The following is a 26,388-nucleotide window of genomic DNA, read 5'->3' as shown; positions in this document are numbered from 1 at the left end:
AGCCATGGTCCGGTTTCCTGAGCATCTTGCACTGCAATTATTATTGTTCTAGCCTCCATGGAAAGGGATTTTGTTTCCTTAACTTCAGAGTCTTAAAGACAGGAATGATTAAAATTTGTGTTATCTTCAAGACCCTAAATATAGGATGACCTTTAGACTTTTACATTAAATTTTAAAATATTAAAGCCAAATGTACCCTTGAAAGATCAAAAAGAGATCATATTAGGACAAAGAACCAAGACATTCTACTTCGGTCCATAAGTAGTTAAACTTCTGAAACATCTTCTGCATAACACAGAAATAATTTTTTTAAAGTATAAATAAACAATGGCAGATCCATGCTGCTAATAGAAGGAACCGAGTTTGTTTTAAGGTATATCCCTAATCTTCTCAAATTATCAAAATAATAATACTGGCCCTAGCTGTCATCACTAGCATTCCCAGGGCACCTCCACGTACCAGGAAATGTGCTACGTGCTTTACCTATATCATTTCTAACCTGCTGAGCTAGATGCCATCATCTCCATTTGTGCTGATTTTCAGGTTAAGGAATCTCCCACTCATAGAAGATAAGTGACTTGTGAATTGTTGAATCAGACTTTGAAATTGTGTCTCTCCAGTTTCAAAGTCTCTGCTATCTCCACCATAAAGTCTATGCTATCTCCACCATACTTTAGACTTACAAAACCTGAAATGGTAACACAGTACCACGGGAGAGGCCTGGACCAGGAATCCAGATCCCTGAGTTCCAGCCACGGTTCTGCCATTGATTGTCAGAGTGAGTGTCAAGAAGTTATGTCCCCTGCCTAAGACTCAGTATAGTTAGTACATATAAACTGAAGAAATTGGTCCAAAACTCCAGACGGTTTCTGAAATATCTTCCAGATTTTAAAACAACTAAATTAAATTAGTTTCAACTATGTTAGCAGGGATGGCAAAAATTACTGGATTGGTTGGATGCTAAGCCTTGCACCCCAGAGTAGCAGTTCTTAAGGTGTTTTGTTTTGTCATGGCCAAGTGAAAGCAGGTATCCCACCCAAGAATCAACAGCAAGTGCAATAGATAAAGAAAAAAGAGATTCTGTATAAAAGAATAGCTGTACCATGACATTCCGTGTATCTACCACCAGGGCTCTGAACCCCTTTAGAAAAATAGCTGGAACTCATCCATTCCATATTCATGCAAAATCTTTCTGAGCGACCAGAGTATTTTAAACAGAGACTGTCTCTTCCTCTCAAGCCGTCATAGTTACACATGTTGAGTTTAAAATCTCCATGTTAGGGGCGCCTGTGTGGCTCAGTCAGTTAAGCTCAGGTCATGATCTCCCGGTCTGTGAGTTCGAGCCCCGCGTCGGGCTCTGTGCTGACAGCTCAGAGCCTGGAGCCTGTTTCAGATTCTGTGTCTCCCTCTCTCTGACCCTCCCCCATTCATGCTCTGTCTCTCTCTGTCTCAAAAATAAAAAAAAATAAAAATAAAAAAATAAAATATCCATGTTAAATTTACATTTTCAATTTAGAAAAAAATGTGCCTTATCTGGGTAAGAAAAATCTTAAAGTTCTCCTGTAGTGAGAGAGGTCATGGATGCGCCAAATGGTTTTTCAGCTTTCTATGCAATCTCTCTTACCCTAGTGTGTTTTTTTCTTACATATTAAACACCATTGTCAGCAACCTTTTTAAAGTTTTTATCAAATCGAAACCATCTACAATTGTCTAATCCCGATATAGAAGTATGACAAAGATCTTCTAATTCTTAAGACCCATTTTTATTTTTTTTAATCTCTTTTTTTTTTTAATTTTTTTAACGTTTACTTATTTTTGAGAGAGAGAGAGACAGAGCATGAACAGGGGAGGAGCAGAGAGAGAGGGAGACACAGAATCCGAAACAGGCTCCAGGCTCTGAGCCGTCAGCACAGAGCCCGACGCGGGGCTCGAACCCACGGACCGTGAGATCATGACCTGAGCCGAAGTCGGATGCTTAACCGACCAAGCCGCCCAGGCGCCCCTTAAGACCCATTTTTAAATGTCTACTGTGATGTTTCTTCCCACACACTCAGGCTTCAAGGACATGCAGTGCTAGCCACAGGTTCCCGTGTGTCAGGAGAGAGGCTGGGTAGTTCCCGCAAGACTCTGGTTTGGACAGTGGTGGTGTTTCCAGAGTCAAAACTGACCTATGCAGTAATTGCCCAAGAGCACGCGCTGTGGTCCTTTCCTAATGTCCAAGAATATTACAACCTGGAGGTAGTTAGGGGTTGACTGAAATACATCTTATTGTCCAGGATGCACACTAAACCCACCTACCTCTCTAAATCTTTGTATATTTATTGGGCATTGCCCTTCTTGAGTCCCTTTGAAACAATTTCATTTCAGCTCTCATGTTGCTGAAGACACATCAGGGTGCAGTACTTAATTGGTAAATCATGCAGATTAAATGTTCTCATGTGTTATAAACTGATTAAATATTTAATTGTTGAGGAGTTTCATCTCAATGAGATTTTTTTTAAATATTGTGGTGATGTCTTATAAAATTAAAAGTAATTCTTTAAATGATAGTTAATCAGTTATATTCATCCAAATAGTTTTTTATAAAGGATTAATTTCTCAGGACTTTTCCTTGAAAAGAATTCTTTTCAGTAAAGCAACTCTAAACACTGTAAGTAAAACTGACCTACACTATCTACGTGAATTCGGTAGCCATCCTAAGATACGATAACATACGAAGAAAAAACAAACTGAACCTATGACAAGAGGATATATTTCTCAAAATAAAAGTCATTTTCCATTTCTGTGCTCTCGTTTCTGGCTCTGAAATAAGAAAGGGCAGAAATGCTCAGAATTTTTGAATGCAGTTTCACATCAGCGCCCAAATTGTGACTCCAGAATTTATTCATCCTCAGTAAGATCAGCACTACTGTTCTTAACTTCCTTAAAGATTCAGTTTATTATCATGTTGATTTTCACAAGAATAGTTGAAATCAACAGAGCTTGGATAATAGTGGCTGCTAGATGAAACTTTCCTACCATGATGCCTTCCATGATACGTATTTAAAGCTGACTCTACTTTTTCAGTCCTTTGGATAAATTTCTTTGTGTGTGCAATCAGCCTCTTTATTGGGAATGCAGGCTGCAGCCCAGTAAGACTGAAAACTTCTTTGTCTTCTTGCGTTTCTTATAATTCTAAGATATTATAGGTATATTCTCTAGTATGTGAATGTTAATTTAAAAAGAGCAGTTTTCTTTTCAATAATCTTTTACTTTCAAATGACTAGGAAGTTCTATAAACTACATAAATCAGTCTAGATTCCCATTACAGGGGATGTTCTCTTTGGTTTTGCCTCTGTATAAAAAGAATTCAAATATAAAACATTAACTGTCAGACCATTATGCCCAACCATGATTTTCCTGTCACCAATCAAAATTAAAGGTTAATATCACTCTCATATCATAGCCATTATGTTCCTTCATCGATAGGAAAGGCTGGATAATACGTTCAATGATGGACTCGAGGCTATTTGAGGTAATGTATTTCTAAACATGGTTGTGCCACAGACTAAACATGGTTTAGTACTTCATTGCGTCCTAAAGGTAGATAAAAAGTTTGATCTCCATTTGTTATCTGTGTTACTTTTGACACTGTTAGTGGCTTTGATACATTGTTCCCCAGGTGTTTGGGTTTTTGTGTTTAATTGTCTATATTTCTGCTTCATTTTACCTACAGTATTTGGTCTCACGCTGAAGTCGTTTGACCTCTTTTAAGATAGTCCTAGTCAGACGTGTTCTGCGGAGCATCTTGTCTGCCTCAGTAAACGCCCTCCACAGCTTGCTCCTTAGCGGTTTGTTTCCTCAGAGTTTGTTTCTGTTTAAAACCTCTGCTCTCGAATTACGGCTGTCTGGTTCGTTTTTGTTAATAACCTTTATTTTAATGTTAAGCTATTATTTGTAAGTATAAGAATTTATTGAAGAGTCTACTTTTTGATGTACGGTGGGTGCCCGAATAGCTCTGGCAAGTCCAGACGCAGCCCAGCGCCGCCAGAGGCCCTCATTTGAATCTAAGCTGTTGGTGAATTAAAACCTGGGAAACTTGAGATACGCGTGCCTAATTGCCTAAAAGAAACTCCGCGAGAAAGTGTATTGTAGCGTGTTGATCTTATTTCTTTGATAACTCAAAAGAATCTTCAAGAAATATGTGGGCTTCTTCCTTATATTCCTGAAATGTGATCATGAAACACAATGGTCATTTGGCACATTCCCAGAAATAGACGTCTTTGCATGAGGCACCTGGACATATGTGGCAGGTCTGTAGAATCAGCTAATTAACAACACAGGCTTAAACAGGCACCTCATCTGGCAGTGCAGTTAGTTGCCTGATGGTGCTCAGCAGGACTGGGTAGTGCTTTTTATTTTTCTATCCTAATGGTCTGCTGCCCACCTAATTTTGCCTTATTGTCAGTCACTACTTACCGCAGCTTGGGGCCCTCCCAGGAGGCTAAATTATTATCAAAGGATTAGGGAGATGTAGCCTCGCAGCTCTGACATTTCTGATTGCTTGTCTATGCCAGAACACTAATTAGCTGTGACTAATTAAGAAAAATGTCCCTGCCATAGAAAACCATTTAAAAGAACTGAGAAGTGGAAAAAGCAATTCAGAAGCTGAGCAGTGCTCAGATTTGCCGATGCTCTTTAGATTTCCACCAGAGCCTTAACTCACCTTTAATTGTGCTCAGAATTTAAAAAAAAGAGAAAGAAAGAAAGAAAGAAAGAAAGAAAGAAAGAAAGAAAGAAAGAAAGAAAGAGAGAGAAAGAAAATCTCACATGTGAACTGATCTGAGGTTGTGCTTGAATGGGAAGAAAAAAAAATTGTTGATCACGTAACCTCTCTTAGCGAGGGTAAAATTGTCCCTGATGAATGGAAGATGACAAAACTTTCATTTTCATGGAGACATTTTTCTAAACCCCAAATGTGTAAATGTACATCAGCATTCATTCACCCAAGCCAATAACAACGACTTAATGGTCACTGAAGGAAGTTAGAATATTCCCTGGACTGATGCTCTAAAAGATGGTTGAAATGATCACAAGCAGCACATTGAGCGTTTTAGAAGTTATTTAGTGTTGATTTCATGCCACTTCCACATTTAAGACAGTCTGGAAATTGTGGCTTCTCCACGCAGAGCCTGGTGTCTCTGCAGTGATTTTACATGCTTGTACTGCGACTGGCCACCAGTGACTTATTACTAAAAATACCCGGGACTCCCCTGAGACCAGTGTCTCTGTCAGTTGACCAGTGCAATGTTTTCATAGAACTGGTGACTACTACTCTCCTTCTCTTCCAACCTAACTTCATCAGCAAATGTCACACGGCCCCAGGCCACTTCCCCGTGGTGGCTTTTTGAGCTCCTCCTCTGTCAGCCCCCTCCTGTGCAAGCCTTCCCTGCATCCCTGGCAGTGCCTCTCATGAGTGGACACAGCAGTGACAGCCAGCCAGACTGCCAGCCACCATTGACTAAGTCCAACTGGAAAAAAAAAAAATCTGTGTAAGGAAGGAGTTGTTGTGGCAAACCATTATTCGATGTGTCTACTGAATGCATTGAAAGGAAACTCTATAAAAGAATAATATCCAAAGGTACTTACCAGCACCTAGAGAGAGCCCTTACTTAATTTCCTGATTACGGCCCAGCCCTAGGTAAGAGACCATCTAAATTTTACTGTGTTCATACAAGCAGAATATTTTGTTTGCAATAAAATTCTAACCCCATCTCACCTAAACTTTCATGCTAGTTTTTAAACCCATTTTCCCTTTTCCTCTTGGTGGAGAAAAAGCAGGTAGCCAGCATCCTCTAGGGAATAATCCTATATATGAAGACTGTTATTAAGGCACTTGTCATACTTGTCTACTCCAGGATAAATAATCCCTGTTTGTTTAACTTCTCTTCATAGGCCCCTTTCCTAGCCCTCTAATCATCTTCGGAGTTGTCCTTTGAAACTTCTCTAAGCGTTCTCTGTCATGCTTAGGGTTTTGAGTCAGGAATGGGATGCAGTGTTTGAATGTGGTTGAACAAGATTCTTTCAAGCCACGTTCCTACTTACACAGTCTAATATATAGCGTCCGCATACTTTTCCTCTGCAGATCCTCAGAAATTTGGTTCTGTATACTCCCCACAGCTCCTTTTGTTGGCTTTCCCCTCAGTGACTGCCCATACTATACGCATATAATGTGTATGTTTATTGATGTAGAATGTCCGTTCAGTTGATGTGTTGGATGCATGAGGAAACCTCCCATTCACTTCATGTGTATGGGATAGTGTATGCGATAGTGGTGAATACTGGAACCGAAAGGTTTGGCCTGGGGGCCCCTGGGTGGCTCAGTCGGTTCAGCATCCTACTTCAGCTCAGGTCATGATCTCACAGTGAGTTTGAGCCCCACATTGGGCTCTAGGCTGTTAGCACAGAGCCCGCTTTGGATCATCTGTGCCCCTCTCTCTCTGCCTCTCTCTCTCTCTCTCTCTCAAAAATAAACATTAAAAAAACATTTGGCATTGTTTTATCCCACACAGATGGATATCTCTGTCACAGTGACGATGGGATTCTAATTAAAGTAGGAAATTGAAACTCCCCTTATTAACCATTTATTCAACCCCCCCCCCGCCAAGTATTTATTTTGTAGAGGCCACATGCTATGTGGCAGCGTTAAACAGGATACACCAAGTCCCTGTCTTAAAGAAGCTTACATTCTTATGATCAAATGGGCCTTTTGAAAAAGTTAATTTCTCATTAAAATGTTTGACATTTTCATCTCCAGAATTAACATTAACAGATTTTCTTTGAAATGGATGTATTATGGAAAACTAAAATTTAATTCCCTTCCAAGAGAGATAATAGTGATTCAAGAAATTCATTTATTTATCTGTGTCAAGTGGAAGATTGGAAACTTGCCAAAAATTAGGGCCGGTGCAAGGTTCATCCCCACACAGTTCCACTGTTTGCAGTATCAAACGCCATGACTGCAAGATAAGGGCACACTCTTCCTCTTTACCCTTCGTGAGTTCTTTGCTCAAAAGCCAGGCTTGTTTCAGGTCCCAGGAGAGTTGTCACGTTCCCTTAGACTGAAACCAACAATGCCATAGCAGTGATACTTTTCTGCCTTTAAAAAAAAAAAAAAAAAAAAAAAAAGAGCTCTTGTACAAAACCAGCAAGTATAGAAGTCACCCAGGACATGTCACTTGGTGGTCAAAATGCACAGGCAGCACTGCCAGCCGTCCTCCAGATAGGCTCCACAGCCCTCAATAACCTGTAGGAATGGGGCCCAGTACCCCAGGGCATATGCTGGTGAGGCAGCTCCCTGCTTGCATGACAGACTCCCAGAGCCGAGCACATCAACACCTGAACACGTGGTATTAGATCTGGTGTCTGTAAACTATGTATGTGGATACTCGTGTATGTCCTAGACCTAGGGGTTTGTTAGTTTACAGTACTTTCTCCTTTATTTAATTCATCACTTACGTGAAATTAGACGGTCACATTTAAAGCTCCGTTTTAGTCCTATGTTAAGTTTTTTTAGCTAAACGCCATCATTTACTTTTTGGTGATTTCTACAACTTTCACATCTATTAAATTATTTCTCTATCAACGAGACATGCCATTCAAATCAACAAACTGGCTCTGATACTCTCCTATCCTTTCTCTATTAAAAACCTCACTCTCGGGGCACCTGGGTGGCTCAGTCGGTTAAGCGTCCGACTTCAGCTCAGGTCATGATCTCACGGTCCGTGAGTTCGAGCCCCGCGTTGGGCTCTGGGCTGATGGCTCAGAGCCTGGAGCCTGCTTCTGATTCTGTGTCTCCCTCTCTCTCTGCCCCTCCCCTGTTCGTACTCCGTCTCTCTCTGTCTCAAAAATAAATAAACGTTAAAAAAAAAAAAAGAGAGAGAGAAAGAAAACCTCACTCTCACTATTACGTATGTAGCACTTTATATCTCCAAGTATTCTAAAGCATTCTAGTCCTTCGACAAATATGCAATGCATGCTATGTGCCAGTCTGTGAAGGGCTGGAGATAGCAGTAAAAATAAGACTTGGTTGCTGCCTTGCGTTTACACATAGCCCATTGAGACAGATGTATAGCACATGGTGCAATATTTATATAGATGTCGGTACAGAGTTCTAGGAGCAGGAACTGTAAGAGCGTCTAATTCTGCCTAGTAGGAGATAGTGTTGGCTTCCTAGCAGAAGTAATGGTTGAAATGAGTTTCAAAGGCTGACGTGGATCTGGCTGGGGAAGCATACTTTGGGATAGAAGTCCAGACGGAGGGACTGACGTGACCAGAAATCCCAGACTTAGAGAACCCCAACATGCAGCAGGGGACCGGGTCTTTCCATTTGCTAGGGATGGATCCTGTGAGAGTGAGCCAGGAGTTGGAGACTCCTGGAGCTGCCATGGAGGATGGTAGCTAGTGAGTTCAGTCCTTACAGCACTCTCCAAAAGTCATTTTGAAATGACGGTCTCCCATTTCTGTAAGGAAACTTCAGTTTCAGTTTCCAGGAAGACCTACTAATAGTTAATCCTTAGGCCTAGATTTTTCTCTCCAGCTTGTGCCATCCAATACAAGCCCTTCCAGGAGTCTGATACCTATTTTTATTCAGATACTGCATTATGAATTTAAATGCAATCCTGACCAAAATCGTGTACCAAAATGCCTCATTGAACCAGATGAAAAGGTCATAGTGCCCAAATGAACCATTCAGAGACTATGTGCCCCAAACTGGTACCTACAGCAATATAACTGGACTGACTACTGAGTTTGGCCAAGCCAATGATTAGTCATTTAAGTCAAAAAATTAGTCAAACCAGCATGCATCCCATCATTTGTCATGAAGTAGGAGAGAGGGGAACAGCTGATTATCTGAAACTTTCACTTTGTAATGAATCTTTTTAACACCAGGAAAAGGGCCCCAGAATAAACTTACAGAGGCACTTGCCTACTTGATAATAATGAAGAATAAAGAACAGTATTGATGTCAATGCTCTTTGTGTAGCTTGGGAAAAGATAGGCTAGTTTGATAATACTATTTCCAGGACATTTTGGAATGAAGGAAATTTTCGATTAATGAAATGTGCTTGTACAACTCCCAGTTTATGGAACTTATCCTGTTATGTAACTTGTATTTTGTAACTTGAGAAGATCTAATTCATCTAGAAATATCTTGGTATTTACACATTTTGTGTCAGTTTTTTTTAAGTAATCTCTACACCCAATGTGGGGCTCAAACTCATGACCCAGAGATCAAGAGTTGGATGCTCTACTGACTGAGCTAGCCAGGCACCCCTAACTTTTTTTTAAACACACAGACAAAAAAATATGGTGGCACCTGGGTGGCTCATTCGGTTAAGTGTCCAACTCTTGGTTTCTGCTCAGGTCATGATCTCATGGTTCATAGAATTGAGCCTTGCATTGGGCTCTGTGCCGACAGTGTGGAGGCTGCTTGGGATCCTCTGTCTCTCTCTCTCTCTCTGCCCTTCCCCTGCTTGCTTGTGTGTGCACTCTCTGTCTCTCTTTCTCTCTCAAAATAAAAAAAAATAGTATGGGGGGAAAAGTATTGAACTTCAAGAATAGGAAAGTTTTTCTAGCATTCAACAAACATTTATTAGGTACCAACTCTATGCCAATCTTTCCGTGTTATAAGCACTTTTTACATTTTCTTAACAGGCATCAAAATGCTCATAAACTCTCTTTTGTAGACTTCCTGATAGACTAGAAAATGAAAACCACCCTGCATGTCAGGTTATTATTGAATATGGAAGAAAAATGACATGAATCAAATGCTTCTCTGCTCTATGTTAATAAAAACACATGAAAAAAGCTGCGTATATAGATCAAGTCCCTTTATGAGAAACCAAGGATCTTTTTTCCTACATTGCCTTGTTTTGTTATAGTGGGGGAAAAAAACCCCTTCCCAGTATTTCTAAGCATTAAGGTGTATGGCACCTTAAAACATCTTAAGAATAGGGTGGCATGGTGTGGGGCGCCTGCGTGGCTCAGTCAGTAGCTCCTGCAACTCTTGATCTCTGGGTGGTGAGTTCAAGCACCACATTGGACATAGAGATTATTTAAAGTCTTAAGAATGGGACATGTGGGAAAGGCATAGCAGAAGAACCACTTGGTCCGTTATCCTAAGGGAGTGTGGTTCTTGAAAGAATTGATTTACATTACCTATTACATTATTAGGTTTAAAAATATCTTTGGTCTTTGGAAACACAGCTTGCATTCACTTGCAAGGAAGTGTGGTAGACTTATTTGAAACAATTAATAAGCATTTCCTGTTTACTTCACAATCCTGTATTACAGTAACGATCAGGAACCCCCAGGAAGGGTAGAGGTGGTTTTCTTAGTTGTCTGCTGGAAGCAGCAAACTCCCCTTAAAGAATCAGAGATTTTATTGACAGAACAGACTGTTTTCTAGAAGGGACTGGAATAACCTAGCAGTCATGAGTACAGACTCTGAATCATGTATCCATATAGATAAGATATAAATCTAACCTTGCCATGCATACCTATTGTATAAATCCAAATAACATGCTTAATCTAAACTCAGTTTCCTACCTATATAAGCTCAGTTTCCACATTTTAGTTTCCACTTCTGAAAAAATTCAGAAGTAAATGAAATTTTAACTGATGCATTAAATTTCCCAGGGAGAACTTAAAAAATCAGATGGCTTTATAATCCGAATTCATAAAAGAATGGAAATGAGTAACTGTACCTCACAGTTCTTGAGAAATCTCATTCACTCCTCATTACACTTTTCCTGTTTATAATGTATTTGCACTTTGTTAAAAGGCCAAAATGAGTAAGTTAATAACAAACAAAATAACAGGTGATAGAAAGTTCTGGAGCTCTAGGCTTGCATTTTTTTTTTCTTTTGAAGAATAAAGCTGTATTTTAGCACCATGTAGAAAGAAAAAGTGTGATAATTTGGCTTTTCCCTGCAGTTCATTTTTTACAAGAATCACAAGCTGTATTGGTTCTAATCATGCCCTTTATTCTGATGATCAAGTCTAATATCATAGTATTTTGGGAGAACATCAGAATCTTCTTATTTAAAAGCCAGGTTCACAGACTCTACCCTTCATATTACAGATGAGAAGACTGAGACAGAGGAAACCCTGACCAGCTCGGTCAGGCAGACAGAGCATAGAAGGTGCTGGCCCTTTTCCCCTCTCAGCTTCTGTGTGCTGTGTTGACAGCCAGCCCTCCGCTTCCACGTTCAGACCCAAGCCTCTATTTTTCCCCCACGAATAGTTCTGGGTCTAGCTGGGAGGCTTGATGGGTATAGGGTGGGTTGAACACTTCTGTATTTTTAACCATAAGAGACTGGTTTCAGTTTTCCCAAAATGTTGCCCTCGCTCCTATTCCAAGCCAACAAAAAACCTGCACTTAAAACTTTATAGATGCTGGTGTTTCAGGGGTCTGTTTTGTGGAACAGCATAGCATCGTTTCAGTGGGATGCCTCATATAGAGGAGGGAAGTGTTGGTGTTACTGTTTCAAATTTACCATAAATATAAAATTTGTACTTTAGTGTTTAGAAATGGGAAGTGACTGGCCATGAATTTAGTTCTGTTAAATAGATGCAGTGTTGACAAAAGAGACACTCAATGTACAGTGAAGCATTTATATTTAGTGGGGCATTAATGTTTCTAAATATTTTGTTGCTCTCCAAAGCTACAAAATGATACTAAAGAATGCCTTATATTTATCAACTTATCAAAACCTTCAGCATTTAAAAAATATCATTTGTTATTTTATTCAATTCAACTTGGCATTTAAAAGGTACCTATTTCCTAAGGTGGTATTTTCTAGATGGTATTGTGGTTGAACTTGGTGACTCAACACTTATAAAACCGACAGCTTCCCCTGAAATAAATGAAGAAATACATATACACTGGAAATTTAGCCGTTCCATATCTTAGTGCACTAAAAACTGTTGGCTTTTTTTTTTTTTTTTTTTTTCTGTTGTTCACCTATTGAGCTGAGCCTAGCTGGAGAAGAATGAAAATATATCAACTAGTTGTACCAATTCATAATCAATAAAAAGCTAAACACTTAAGCAGAAAATATATCACAGATTTGTTCCCTAGCAAAGCAGCTATTTTTGCCTTGCCATCATCATCAGAAGCCACATTCTGACAGAAATCATTTGCTCGAAGCAGCCGTGATATATACACCCTATGTGGTCTTGTGGTTCAGATTTAGGAATATCAGCCACAGAGGGTCTAAAGGCATTGTGCATTAGTATGTATTGAGACCTCATTCCAGGTGGCCAGCAGCTGGACTTTTTGAAAATAAAACTTCCAAAATAAATGTGAAGTGCTTGTTTCCAGGCAATAAGTGTTACATTTAATTGAATCATCCTCCAAAATGTTATAAATTAGGCAGAAAAGGGAGTTTGCATATTTAATATATTTGTTTTATATTTCCACTAGTCAACAGAATAATGAAATTCCTTAACTACTTCTCTTTAACTTGCATGAAGAAAGCACGGTATGTTGCTAAATCTCTTTTCACCAGCACCGCGGAGAAACAACTTTAATCCTTGTTAGAAAATTGCCGAGTCTGGGACTGACAAAGAGCTCATGCTTGTTCCATTGTTAGTGCTCCCCGGCCCCAAGAGCAGAGCCCTTTACAGCTGCGTGGATCCCGCCCGGCTCAGCTGCACTATTTAGGAGAGGAGGTTTGTCAATTTCTATTGACAATGGAGAGAGTTTTTCAGGGCCTGTAGCAGTGCTGACACAGTTGGGGATCAATGCCAGCCATTCAGACTGCACCCTCTTTCATTGCTTTGGTTTGTTAATTCAAGACTAAAGGTCCACTGAGGGGGTTCAGGGTGTTTAAGAAAGCTGATGAACTGTTTAAGAAAGCTGATGAACTGCAAGCATTTATAGCCCTGGTGTGGCAATTTCCATAGTCAGTGGCAACTCCTGGCACTGAGGGAGCTGTGTCCTTGTTGACCCTCTTGTTATTAAAAATGCACAAGTGCTGCGCTTCTCAATATTTCAACAATCTTTCATTGTCAATACCACCTTCTGAGCCCTTCAGCTTGTTGCTTGCTCTAAAGATCTTCTTAGATTGGGTTTGAAAACTTCACCTTAAACACTAGATTAGACTGATGTTCTGTTTTCCGTGCTCCTGTTGATTTGTTGAACCTTCCCAGGGCTGGAAAGCAAGTAGCAGCTTGATGGGGAGACGGGCTGCTAATATGATTTACCAGTCTACAGTCATGCACAATAAGTGTGAATAAATACAGGGGTCTCACAGAGTCAACCCTAGCCTTTCCTTTTCTTTTATTTTTGCTTTAAAAGAAATATCTCAAGAAAATGAAGTGAGTAATGCATGCCCTTACAGGAGTTGAATGAACCACAAAAAGAAAAAAAAAGACATATTTTTTTGTTAAAGTGGTAGGCTGCTGTCATGGAGTGATGTAGAAAAAATGTAGAATATACACTTACTGCTTTATTCCTAAGTAGACCAAAGCAAAGAAAGAAGCAGTAATGCCATACCCATGACTTCAGTGCAGACCACAGCGCCCCTTCCTTGTCGTCCCCTGAAGGGAAAAGTGAATCGTCCACCCAATTGTTTTATAAAATTAACTTTTCCAAAATGAAAGGACATTTTCTAACATTCACACTTTACTGGACATTCACTCTTTTTGAATGCTTTTTTTCTTCGTAATGTTAAAGGGTTGGTTTTGTTTGGGGTGGGGGAAGATGCAACCAAGCTACCTTTGACTTTTTTGTCAAGATATAAAAATGGGACCTACCATATTGCAGCACCCCAGAGAGGAACATGTCAATTCCAGCACCAGAAATAGGAAACTGCTAGAGATTTCCGTTTGCTTGTTTTGTTTGTTTGCTTATTTGTTTGCTTATTTATTTGCTTGGAGTGCGTGCATGTGTGTGCGTGCATGCGTGCGTGTGTGTGCGCGTGTGTGTGTGTGTGTGTGTGTGTCTATCTCCTCATATACAAGAAAGAAGCAGTCCTAGTGGGTTTTTTGTTGTTAGCTTGTTCTTAGTAACAACATAAACTCTGAGCAAAAGTACTGCTTTCTCTTTATTATTTGTTTGTTTTAGCTGAAAATCTTCAAAATGCTTTGACTTGGAGACCAAAAAATAGGCATTTGTATCTGATAGAATTATTTTTCGTATAGAATGTTCCTTATAATTTGGTTGCCTTTAAAGCTAAGATGATGGTAAAGTAGCTTAAGCTTTTTTTACTTAAGAGTGGTTCTCTTTTTCTCTCTTTTTGTAGTTAACTTCAGATCATTTGATTCCCAACTTATTTTTCTCTAAAGTTATAATTTTGGCATTGTGTTAAAGAAGTTATATTAATAATAAATTTCTGTGTTACATTAAATGCCCTTTTGATTATCACTTAATCATAAGTATCATTGATGTGTAATGGGAAAATGAGTTAAATTAATTTTAAATTGTGTAAGGATTTCTTAACATAAAGATGCATAGGGAGTAATTTTAAGAAAGGATTTTCATTTCCCTCAAATTCATACAACTTACAATAAATATAGTAACTTTATAGTCTGACAGATTAGCTAGTATGTTATGCTAGACCATATATCATCTTTTGTTTCCCCCAACAAAAAAAATATATTATCTCTTGCAAAAGGACTATAATTTAAGAGTTACAACCATTGTGACTACATTTTAGCTTTCAAATTATCTGGAGAGTGGTGTGGAGGTGAGGGTCTTAATTTAGTATATTCAATATCACCAATACCTGGGAGTGTTTATGTGTATTAAAATAGGATTCAAGAGGTTGAAGCTATAAATAATTTGAAATAAGGAAGTATAGGATTTAAATACCAGTAGAAATTAATATGTCAGCTGAAGTACTGAATTCATTAGCAGTTTATTTTTTTTAAGAATTGAGGAGTGTATCTTATTTTGTAAATCTTATTTCTGATAACTTTTACAAAAATGTCCTGAAAATTAAGAAAGCAGTCATTAGGAAAGAGCAAAGTCGGGTACATGAGTAATTTTTTTTTTAGATCCTAGCCTATCTCACATTTTAAAAACCTGAAACTTCCATTCATCCATGTGATATAATATTTAGTAAATCAGTTACTCATTTTAATTACCTTATCTCATTTTATGCATGTGTGTTCAGTGTATTAAATTAATAGAAATAAGTCTAATGAAATGTGAAACTAATTCATGTTTAATTTATGCTTAAAATACCATTTCTTATACCAAATTTTGTCAGAACAAGGTTAATAAATACGAGTCCAGATGAATTTCAGACTTACTTGTAGCATGTGATGGTACTCTTAGAAATTGAATTTGTCATTTTAATACAGAAGAAAAATATTTTTTATGATTTTTTTCCTGTGTTTGAATACCTAAGACATATGTACCACACGTACATGACATATTGTGTCACTATGTTTGTGTTTACAAACAAGACATAGAATCCCTTTTCTCATGAAACTCTTGTTATTTCCTAAGTGCTGAATGGGCTTTGAGATTGATTTCTTACTGTTATCTGAATGAGTAGCATTATTAATTTTCCAGTACTACCTAAACCTAGTTCTAGCGTGTAGTGCTGAATCCCTTAAAATGTCACCACTAATGGCAGATTGCCTTTAAAACACAAAAACAAAAACAAAAAAACAGGAACAAATTTCTTCTTCTATACTCGTAGACATTATACTGGAGCAGGAAATTACATTGGAGAAGAATTTCCGTTTCCCTCTCAAGAAAGTGGTAATAAACAGAGGAAAAACTACGAACCCTCCAAAAACACTTGTAAAATGAAACCAATTCTTTCCTTTCATAATTTGGTCAACTGACATCTTTTTTACTCTTATAGACACAACAATTCCATCCTGAATAATGTTCCTTCCTCAGGCGTCACATCTTTATTTTCAGTGGTTTTAAAACATCTTGGCAAATACTTAACGATACTAGGTAAAGGTGTGATTGAGGATGTCTTACCATCACTTCTGTAAAACGTTATTTCTAGGTATTGACTGCATGCGTCATGGCATAAATCTACTCTTTGATTTTTACATAACATACGGGCTAATAAGAAATTTCCCTTTGTAAGTAATTTACCTACTTTTTCCTGCTGTTTGGGAGTCCATTCAGTCCCATACCATGTATTTAGTGCCCGTTGTTACCTACCAATTACAAAGCAGGCCTCTAGGCCTGCAAGTGCAAAAACACGGTTTCCCTTGAATATGTTACAGCTGAAAGACTAATGTTAATTCATGTAGAGAACAGCCTAGGTCAACTTAGCAGATTTTCTAGCAAAACATAGAATTCTGTTAACAGGAAATTATAGCATTATTGACTTCAAGTGCTGATCTGTGGTCATTTCAGAGTGTTTCATTACCCCCTCATTACCGAATCTGTTACATGAATACTGCAGAGGCTGTTTTCTTTTCTGTTCTCCTCCCCTCCGCCCCCATCCTTCTTTCCAGCAATGGTACAGCAGTTCCATGAAAGTCATTTGTGTCTGGTTGGCTGATAGATTAGACCTTCAGCTTCATATTTACCAACTGAAGACGCTCATCAAGATTGTGAAGGTAAACAAAATGTGTTGAGATGTGAATTGCCCACCAAGCTATAAAGAATAATGGCTAGATATTGACATACAAGAAAATTGTATGTGACACACCTGAGTGGATGTAAGTACTTTAAAAACATCACTCTCAGCAGTGCTATGCCACTGTTTACTTCATTTTCAGTTAGATTATCAAGTAAATGTAAATTTTTCTGCACTAATAAATAAAAGATATTTTATCAGTAGTCAAATTTTAAGACAATGTACACAAAGCCTCTGGCATATTTACCCGATTGTAGTAGGTCCACAGTAATTTCGTCTTCATTTCTTAGGTAAAGAAATATTTTCTCCTCCTGATACATTTGCTTCATGCTTATTAGGATCGCATATGATTATGAGGACTTTTTTTTTTTTTTTTTTGAACGTGCGCACGTGCGTGTACTCATGTGCAAGCTGGGGAGGGGAGGAGAGAGAGGGAGAGAGAATCCCAAGCAGGCTCCACGCTGTCAGCATAGAGCCCACAGCCGGGCTTGATCTCACCAACCATGAGATCATAACCTGAACTGAAATCAGGAGTTGGTGCTTAACCAACTGAGCCACGCAGGTGCTCCATGAGGGCTTTGGAATTGTATTGGCCTACAGCATAAGGAGAGTGTCCGTTATTTTGTCATATCCTGACACAAAAGTAACATTGTCACTGCCTAACTTCTTTAGAAGCATGCCCCATCTGACATGTAAGAGATGATCAGTTTGAGTGTTGGGGAACATCCCAACCAACAACAGGTGTCACATCCCTTAAGGCCATTTTGTCTTTTGCTCTTCAAAAGAAAAGGTAATAACACACGTATTATATTTATTGAGTATATTTATTTACTTAACGTGATTTTATTAATATATATAATTATTTAACATGATTTTTCACGCTCCGTAATTCTAATGGAAACACAAAATTTGCTCCAAGTGTAACTTTTTCCTGAAATTAAGACAAATCCTACTTAATGACCAAAAACATAACTCTAAGCTATTGAGAATCAGCTGTTCTTTTGAAAAGATGACCTTCCATTTTAGTGCCATTTGTCAAATGCAATATATATATATATATATATATATATATATATATATATATATATATATATATATATTTGTGTGTGTGCATATAGGCACAAATATGTATGTTTATATTTATGTGTATGTATGTGCATATGCGACACACAGTAGTTCTCAAAGTGTCATTTCTGACTTATATCAGCATCACCTGGGAACTCATTAGGCATACACATTATTGGGCCCTACCCCAGACCTGCTGAGTCAGAAACTCTGATTCTGGGGCCCAGCAATTTATATATTAACAAGTCCTCCAGGTGATTCCGATGTTAAAGTTTGAGAGGAACTATTGCATTACATCATTAAGTTTTAACCACATTAAAATATTTTCCATCATTCTCTAGGTTCCTGTAGTCTAATTAGAATACAGATTATTTTGTGCCATAGACACACAGGTTATCACAAATTAGAAAGACCCATAAATAGGAAAGTTCTGTTCTAAAGTGAGAAATTGGCAAATCTACCGGAACATAGAACCAGACCTATAATGTCACAGTAATAGCAATCATGATTAGTCATAAAGAACAAGTAAAATTATAGCCGCCCACTAATTTTTAATACCTCTGAACATATGACATTTCAATGGAAAAAATAACTTTGGTCCAGAACACTTCTTACCAGGTGTTATTTGTTTTACAAAGAAACCGAAAGTGCACAATAATACATTCATATTTGCCTTCGATTCTGCAATGTTTCTTTCTTGTTCTATTAATGTGACTTGGAGAGCTTTCAAATGAAGTTTGTTTTTCATAAAAGAGAATCAGAATCTGTGTATACCTTCTACATATATGTGTATGTTGAGGTTGCAGTCTGTACTGTGACTAATATTGGGATTAGCTGCTTACCTAACAATCAGTCATATTTTCAAGTTAACATCTATTGCATTCAAGATGTCAGAAATTACGTATTCAGCTGATTGGCATTTTTGGCTGGATTGTTAAGCTCTCTACTTTGTTTTTAGAATAAAAATCTCTATTTATTAGCCCATCATCTTTCAAAGTTCTTCCTCTTCTCATATTCACACGTCATTACAATTAAAGATCAAACACCAGTGAATATTTTAGCAGAATAAAATGATAATGTCACGAATTATGCAGTGGCATTTCCATTGTACTCTACACCAATCAATTTATCTTAGTTTAACATATTCTTCATTATGGCTACCAACAGTCAAGACTGATAAATATGGAAATAAATTTCATGAATATATTTGATTTTCCATGCTTTGTTTTTCACGAGCAGGTCCCCAGACTCAACCAATGCTTTCTTTGGCTGATACATTTAATCAAATTGTAGAGCTTTATATAATAATTAAAAATTATTATTTTCACAAAGAAAATCAGGATGAATTAATAATTTAATGTTTTGATTGTTTCCTACTTTGAGTATAAACAGACTTTAACCAGTTTCGTACACAGATTCATAATTCTTCAGAACCTATATGGTTATATTTGTAATGTTCATTTTTCAGTGAATTTAAGAAGCTATTAAATAGCACATGTATACAGGGGTGCCTGGGTGGCTCAGTCGGTTAAGTGTCCAACTCTGGCTTTTGGCTCAGGTCATGATCTTACGGTCATGAGATCGAGTCCCATGTCAGGCTCCACAGCATGGAGCCTGCTTAAGATTCTCTCTCCCTCTCCCTCTGCCGCTCCCCTGTCCACTCGCATGCCTGCACGCTCTCTCTCTCTAAAATAAAAAATAATAAGTATAAAAGCACATGTATACAATTGTGAAGGCCCCTGAGTAGGCTTTCCTTCCATCCACATCTCCCGGTGCTAGCCAGCATGTTACTACAGAGTAGTGCATTCTACCAAGGAGCCAAACTGCTAGTTGTTCGGTTTTTTTACTCTACAGGCACAGTCATTCTTCTCTGCCCACTGGAGACCCAGATGCCACCAAGATGTATATTACAGCCAACTTTGGCCCACAAAGACACTTAGATACGAATCAGTTCATTCATGTCACTCGCTGAGAAGAAAACAAATTCCACTAACAGATTCACAGAGAGTTTAGGGCTATGAAATTATTCGCAGTTTTAACATCGGAATGATTTATTGAAGGAGGGGGAGAAACAGAATCTTCAAAGTGGCGGATGGATTTGTGTTCTCCCGAGTGGCCCTATGACATTTAAAAGCAGTTAACGTAGATCAGCTGCTCTTACTAGGAGATAGGAAGACAAGTGAACAGCACCCCATGGCAGGCCCTTGTCTTAAATAAGAACTAAGCAGACCTTCATTGCCAGCCACAGAGGATGTCCAAGGGCCAATAATATTTTATGAATTCTAAAGAGAGAGAGAGAGATCACAAGGATACCTGTCCTGCAGCTCCCCTAACTCCCTGTTGCTTGGTGATAAAATAAGGCAGTAGAGTCTTAATTACACATAAATCAGAAAGCAGATTTACAGGACTGCAGATCTACAACACAAATCTGTCCTGGCCAACTTACTGACAATTAAGCTAAGTCTAAGAAAAGTCAATTCTAATAAAACAAAAAAGCAGGACTTCTAAACTCAGTATATAATTGTTAACGGAACAATATTTCATATCAGATGCATTATGCAATATTTCATGTCAGGTACATGGAGTAATTTGTGTACTTGACATAGTTTTAATCAAACTGTTAAACAGTTACAGTCTTGAACACAAATCTCTGGGGTAATACTACTGTGTATATTAGTTACCAGATTTTCTGGATAAAACTTACCCTTCAGAGCCATTCCCATGTGTTTTGATGCAAATTACCAGAGGTTTTGGTATAAGAGAGTGCCACCTTAGTAATAATGAGATTAACACCTTAGAAAGAGAATATGAGGATAGTGGGGTGTAAGTATCTAAAAATATTAAAATGTAAGTAAAAACAGTTTTGATCATTTAAGAAACCACTCTCTGAATCAAATTTTTATGGGCTGTTAAGATACCTCTGATACTCCACAGCATTTCTCACCGTTCAGTTTATTTTTGGACAGGTGGTAGACTTCAAATATGAATTTTATTTATAACAAGTAATGATCCAGATGAGAAAAAAATTATTCACCCTCCATACTTGCTTTCGGCATATCACTTCTTAAACTTATAATGATACTGTGGGGCATACATCAGATTTAAAAAGACAGGAAAATGTGAAAATACCAACGGCCCCCACAACCTTGTAATGATTTTGCTCCTTCCCCGAAATCTGTTAGTAAACCAGGTGTGTATATCAAGGGGATTAAGGTGCTATTCATCAGCATTTCCTACCTGATATGAATAAGTACCTTCAATGAAACTGTGTGAATATTAAAAGTTTCCTTCCATATATTCTGTTGAACGAAATCAAGCATGCCTTCATGTTAATTTCCAGCTATTGGAGTCGTAATATTGGGCCAGAAAGTACAACATTCCTTCTTACTTGACTTTTTTCATCTATTAAGTGTAAAGCAGACAACAACAAAAGTACATACTAGAAACATCTAGAACAATGGTGGCATGTTGATACTGATACTTGAGGCCAGTCCATTAAAATCTGAATGTTTAATATTCTAAATCTAACACAGGACAGTAAACAAAATCTGGAAAGATATTTAGCATTAAAAACAGCCTTAGAAGTGACTCTACACAATGGGATATCTTCATTTGTGTTTTGTTTCCACACTGAACTAATTCTAGATTTTTCCCACAATTAAAAAAAAAAAACTAATAAAATTCCAGTCCTGTTTAGTCTCAGAAAAAAATCTTATATGAGGAAAATTGCACATAAGGGGATCAGTGAAATAAGCGATGCTTTCTAGGTGACATATCTTAAGTGCCACAGAACCCAGAATTCTGTTGTTCCTGTCATTGTTCTTAGGATTCATGTTATAAACATTAACATGACGTTTGTTCTATTTTTGACATATAATACATCAAATAATAGACTTTTCACAGAAAATATAAATACATGTTGTATTTATCATCTGTGGAAGCTTTCTACCAGAATTTTGACACTTCACATTCCAAGGGAATTTCAAAAGGAAAGGGCAGAATTCATCCAGACTTCTGGGTGTACACAAATTTTTAACCGGTGGTACATATAAATAAATGTTGTAATTCACAAATGCTGAAAATGCAAACTTCTTTTACTGATAATAGGATTAATTATCTCCCTCCACACTTCCCCCAAAAAGCTAATACATTTCATAAAATGTGTTTTTCAGTATTAAAGGAAAGACATGTCAACTGAAAAACTAAGAATTCCTTCATTTAAAAATGTACATAAGTGCCTATCATTTTACCTTGTCTCAAGCTATCCAAATAGTAAAGTTTGTGCCATTAGCAATATTTTTCACTTGTCATCTGTCAGAACATTTTGATCTATTCAGAGTCATTCTACTTTGAAAAGCAGGATCCGAGGTCTCATTTCTTTTTCTCCCCAGAAATATACCAACAGGTTGATTGACATGGGCAGCTACAATCTGAGTCCATTAGTGAATTGTCCCACATTATTTTTGAAATGCTAACTGAGGATACATACGGACGTCCATCCATACAATTCGTGAGCTATCTAAGCAAAGTCTTTCTTCTTCTTCCAGAAAACCTATAGGGACTTCCGACTTCAGGGTGTGTTAGAAGGCACACTGAACAGTAAGACCTACGATACTCTGCACAGACGTTTAACAGTCGAGGAGGCTACAGCCTCCGTCTCGGAAGGAGGAGGACTTCAGGGCATCACCATGAAAGACAGTGATGAAGAAGAAGGCTAATAACTCCCAGCTCTGTGGGAGGAAGGAGGACCTTGACATTATTTTGTACCCTGTCCTTGTAATTACATTGATTGTTTGGACCAAATAAAAAAATGCTGGTATTTCACTCCGCATTGTAAAGAGTGAACCTGGAAGCAGAGTTAAAGGGGAAAATGGCAAGTTTCTTGGTTTGGGGGGATTTTTAAAGATGAGTCTCTTTTGTGTAGTTTGACCTAAAATGAGCTTTGGCTTTGTGATTGGAACATAACTTTTTGGTTTTTTTGGAAGATTTGACTTTTCCGTCTGTAATTACATCAAAGTAGTGTCCTGTGTGTGAAATGAGATATGTATTTCTCATAATGTGACATTGTGAGAAGAAGCTACTTGGATCACTGTGCCAGCTCTATTGTGCCCTTGTTAAAGTGGTGTGTATTTAATAGTTTATCATTTATGTGTGAGGGTTTGTTTTTTTTTGTAGTTAATTTGCCATTGTTGTGATGTGTGTAAAAACTTTTTAACCTCTGTTCTTAGTATTCTGAGTTCATCTGCAGGCTTCAAGGACTGCCAAACCCAAATATAGACTAGACTATCCATCAGCTTGTGTCTTGTTTTATTCTGAACATTCCTCCTTTCAAGTGTAAGAAAAAATCCCAAAGTGTAAGGTAGTAAATGTGCTGCCATCAACATACCATATTCTCCTACTTCTAAGTGTAACAGCTTGCAGGCAATAAAAATCTATTTGGTCGAAACCACTCCTGTATTTATTAGACTTGTGTAAATTAAATGCAGTAAAAAAAAAAAATGTTTGCAGTATTATAAAAACCCCAACAATTTGTCTCTGTGTTTTTGTGTCTTTGTTTGTTTACAATCGAGTAAAAGATATCAACAGTGCTTTTGCACCTAGAAGGCACACACATTTGTTAAAAGAGTAAGTTACTACCACAGTCTATTTCCATAGCAAAGGTAATGTTGACTACATACTCCTATGCGTTATTAACGTTAGCAGTGTTAACTAATAAAAAGTAATACTAGGAATGCTGGTAATTTAACTAGCAATTGACATATTAGTTAACTATTATATCTTCTTCCAAAATATTTTCTTACTATAATTTTGAAAAATAATAGTGTTATACTCTGTAATTTCTCTGAGTTTTAATTTTGTATTTTTTCCTAAAATTCATATTGTGCTACTACATCCATTCATAAATAATCTTTGAATGAGGTAAGTTAATGCAGAATAAGCAGAGGTATCCCTGAATTTATGTAAACTGTAGTTCTGGAATTTTGGAAGTGAAACCGACTTCTTACACCTCCAAATTCATTCTCCTGTGTTGTTATAAATGGTGTCTCAGTAGCTGGACTAGCCCACAAAAATCCATTTAATTCAGTTATTATGTACTACTGGTTTGGGCTCAAATCTGGGTCCTGGGGGTAAGACGCCCTACGATACAGGACGAACATGAAAGTGGATGTCTTCCCCTTTCCTGGATTAGAAACTAACTCTACCAACTCCGTGTTGGGGAAAGTCAGTTTTTCCTGAAATGCTCTCTTTCCCTGTCTTCACCTTCACATCCAGTATCATCCTCTCTTTGGGCCCCTAGGTGTCCAGTTGTGCCAGCCTAAACTCAGTGGTACCCTCTCCACGGTTGCTGCCGCACAGCTCAAATGGCTGGCTACTTGCAAATTACCCACCCTTGTTTTCTTCTAAATGTCTGTGTCTTTGATTCAGCTCATCTCTAAGTAATTGGCCCATATTTTCCTGAAGTAGGAATGACGGATGACTGATCCCTTCACCCCCCTCCAGCCCTATGAAAGGAAGTATCTAGCTGATCCAATTCAGAAATGCAGGGGAAAGCCCTTGGGGCCAGGCGGATCTCCCTGCTGATCTAGTTCACCTGCCTACTGGCTCTCTTGGCTGGTCAGCCTCTTGTAGCTTCTCTCTAGATTTGCGGGTTCTCTGCGCCTTCCCTTCTGTACTCGGGAGATTTCTGAAAGCTCTACTCCCCACTCCAACCTTCAGTGGCTTCCACAGGGAGAACAGCAGAGCCAAAGGCAGGTAGTGGGGATGCTCAGAAGTTTATGATGACTATGTGGACTAACCTTTTAGCCACAAAGAGGCGTAGAAGAGAAATCTATAAAGCAACTGAAAAAGAATGAAGTACCACTTTTGGGTTTTTGCCCAGAAATTCTCTCCAACATAACTGCAAATTGCTTGAAATGACTTAATAATTGTTCATCGGTGTGTGTAACTGTTAGGGTGAATACCCAAGCATCTGTCTATTAAAGGAAGCCAAGTGTTACTATTTTTTTAAAAAGTATTATTTCATTTAAAGGAATTTAATTGAAAGATGAACAAGTTTTAACAAAATTTTTGAAGTGAAAATCATTTTCAACTCAAAGAAGTAGTCCTATCCTCCTAAATGGTTTTGGGCAAGGGCCAAAAAGTGCGTTTTGGGGGCAGTTTGGTGAGTGTTGCAGGAGAAAATAACTAATGCAGTCCAATATCCAGCTGGAATGGATCTGTTAAATAACACGTCTAAAAGGAAAGTTTCTCCCAACGCATGGAGAAAAGAATAATAATGCCTTTTCCCGGAAAGGGAAAGAACCACACAGAGCTTAACGTAAACCTCTCAGCTCCAGCTGTGGGTCGTTCTTGCATTCACGGGTTTTTCCACCTGAATTCCCCTTAGTTCTTGTTCATTGTCCCTCGCTCTGCAGAAAGGACTTCCTGCTACTTTTGCAGTAAGCGCCCGTGCAAAGTGTCTCGGGGCACCCACCCCGCCCCCCACGGTCATAGCCCGGCCTGGCCTGGCGCCGCCCTCCTTCGCCCGCGAAGACTTCGGGTCCCTGAGATCCGGGAAGGTGCGCTTGGTGGGAAGGACGTCACTCGGCCATCGCTGCTCATGGAGCCCCTCCCTGCTGCGACCTCCTGCAGTCCGAGAGGCGCGCGCCCCCAACCCTCTCTGCCCGCTCCCTGCAAACGCGCGGAGACGCGGGGTCAGCACCCGGCGTACGGGACGAGCGCGCTGGCGGTCGGCAGGATCCCCGCGAGCCGAAGCTCAGAGCCTGCCTTCCCATCCCCTCCCGCCTGGCGTCTGGTAGAAAGACCTGAGCGTGGAGATTCGAGCATGAGCCTGGTCGCTTTTATTTTTTACTCCCCAAACAGAAAATGGAAATTTCCCGGTCCGGGTCCCTAAAGGGAGGTGATAGATCGATGTTCCTGAGAGATGTTCACGCGCCGCTGGTGGCGGGGTAAACACTCGCCCAAAGAGCAAGCAGATCGGCCCCCGCGCGCTCTGCGCCTCTGCCTTCGCCGCAAGGCCCAGCCCCCACCGACTGCCCTCGACCCACCCCACCCCTGTTAGTTTTGCGCGGAATTGGAGGCCTGGTCTGTGGGAGTTCGGGAAGACAGTGTTCGTCCTATCTTTACATGGGGCCCTCCTAACTCGCCCCCCTGCCCCAGTGCTATGCGGCGAGCGCGGTGGAGAGCGGGTCTCCTTTCCCCCTTCAAACGCTGCTCGCTGGACGGGCAGCAACCTTCGGGGAAAGCGGACGTCTGAGTTGGCTCCAGTACTTTGCTGCAGACGGAGTCGAGCCCAGGGGCCTGGGCAGCCGGGCGGAGGCGAAGTGGAGCTGAGACCCCGCAGTGCCCGAAGCGCGCGGCTGGCAGTTGCCCGCCCTTCCCCTTCCAAGGGTGAGGCTTACCCCCAGCGTTGGCTGAAGGATGGGGTGCAGAGATGCCTTAATCTGCTCTTCTCTGTGACACTGAAGAAAGATACTTAGAGGAGTAGAAGCGGATAGAGACTGAGCGCAAAGCGCTGAGCCTGCGTTCCAGAAGTCACGACCGACAGTCAGTCGCGCCATTTGTCCGTGTGCAAGATGTGATTGTTTTAAGGGAATAGGCAGTGGAGTGTGAGAGTGTAGTGCCGAGAAGAGAAGAAGAATTCGATGTGGTTCCCAAATGAAGACCCCTGATTTAATACCAAGAAACAGGTGCACAGGACACCGCTTGGAGATCGTAG

General features: G+C 39.3%; 1 protein-coding gene across 7 annotated transcripts in view; it reads left to right on the top strand.

The window, feature by feature from the left end:
* The window catches only part of CADPS2 (calcium dependent secretion activator 2), a 539,410-nt gene extending 516,222 nt beyond the window's left edge, over window positions 1-23,188 (top strand). For all 7 annotated transcript variants that reach the window (XM_042970898.1, XM_042970882.1, XM_042970892.1 and 4 more), the window contains 2 exons: window positions 16,480-16,584; window positions 22,217-23,188. In XM_042970898.1, coding sequence (XP_042826832.1) covers window positions 16,480-16,584; window positions 22,217-22,387 — 276 coding nt within the window. In that variant the 3' untranslated portion in view covers window positions 22,388-23,188. The remainder of the gene's footprint in view (window positions 1-16,479; window positions 16,585-22,216) is intronic.
* Window positions 23,189-26,388: the final 3,200 nt, after the last annotated feature.

Source organism: Panthera tigris, chromosome A2, assembly GCF_018350195.1.
Source record: "Panthera tigris isolate Pti1 chromosome A2, P.tigris_Pti1_mat1.1, whole genome shotgun sequence".
NCBI classification, from domain to species: domain Eukaryota; kingdom Metazoa; phylum Chordata; class Mammalia; order Carnivora; family Felidae; genus Panthera; species Panthera tigris.
This window is presented reverse-complemented; position numbering and strand designations above follow the sequence as displayed.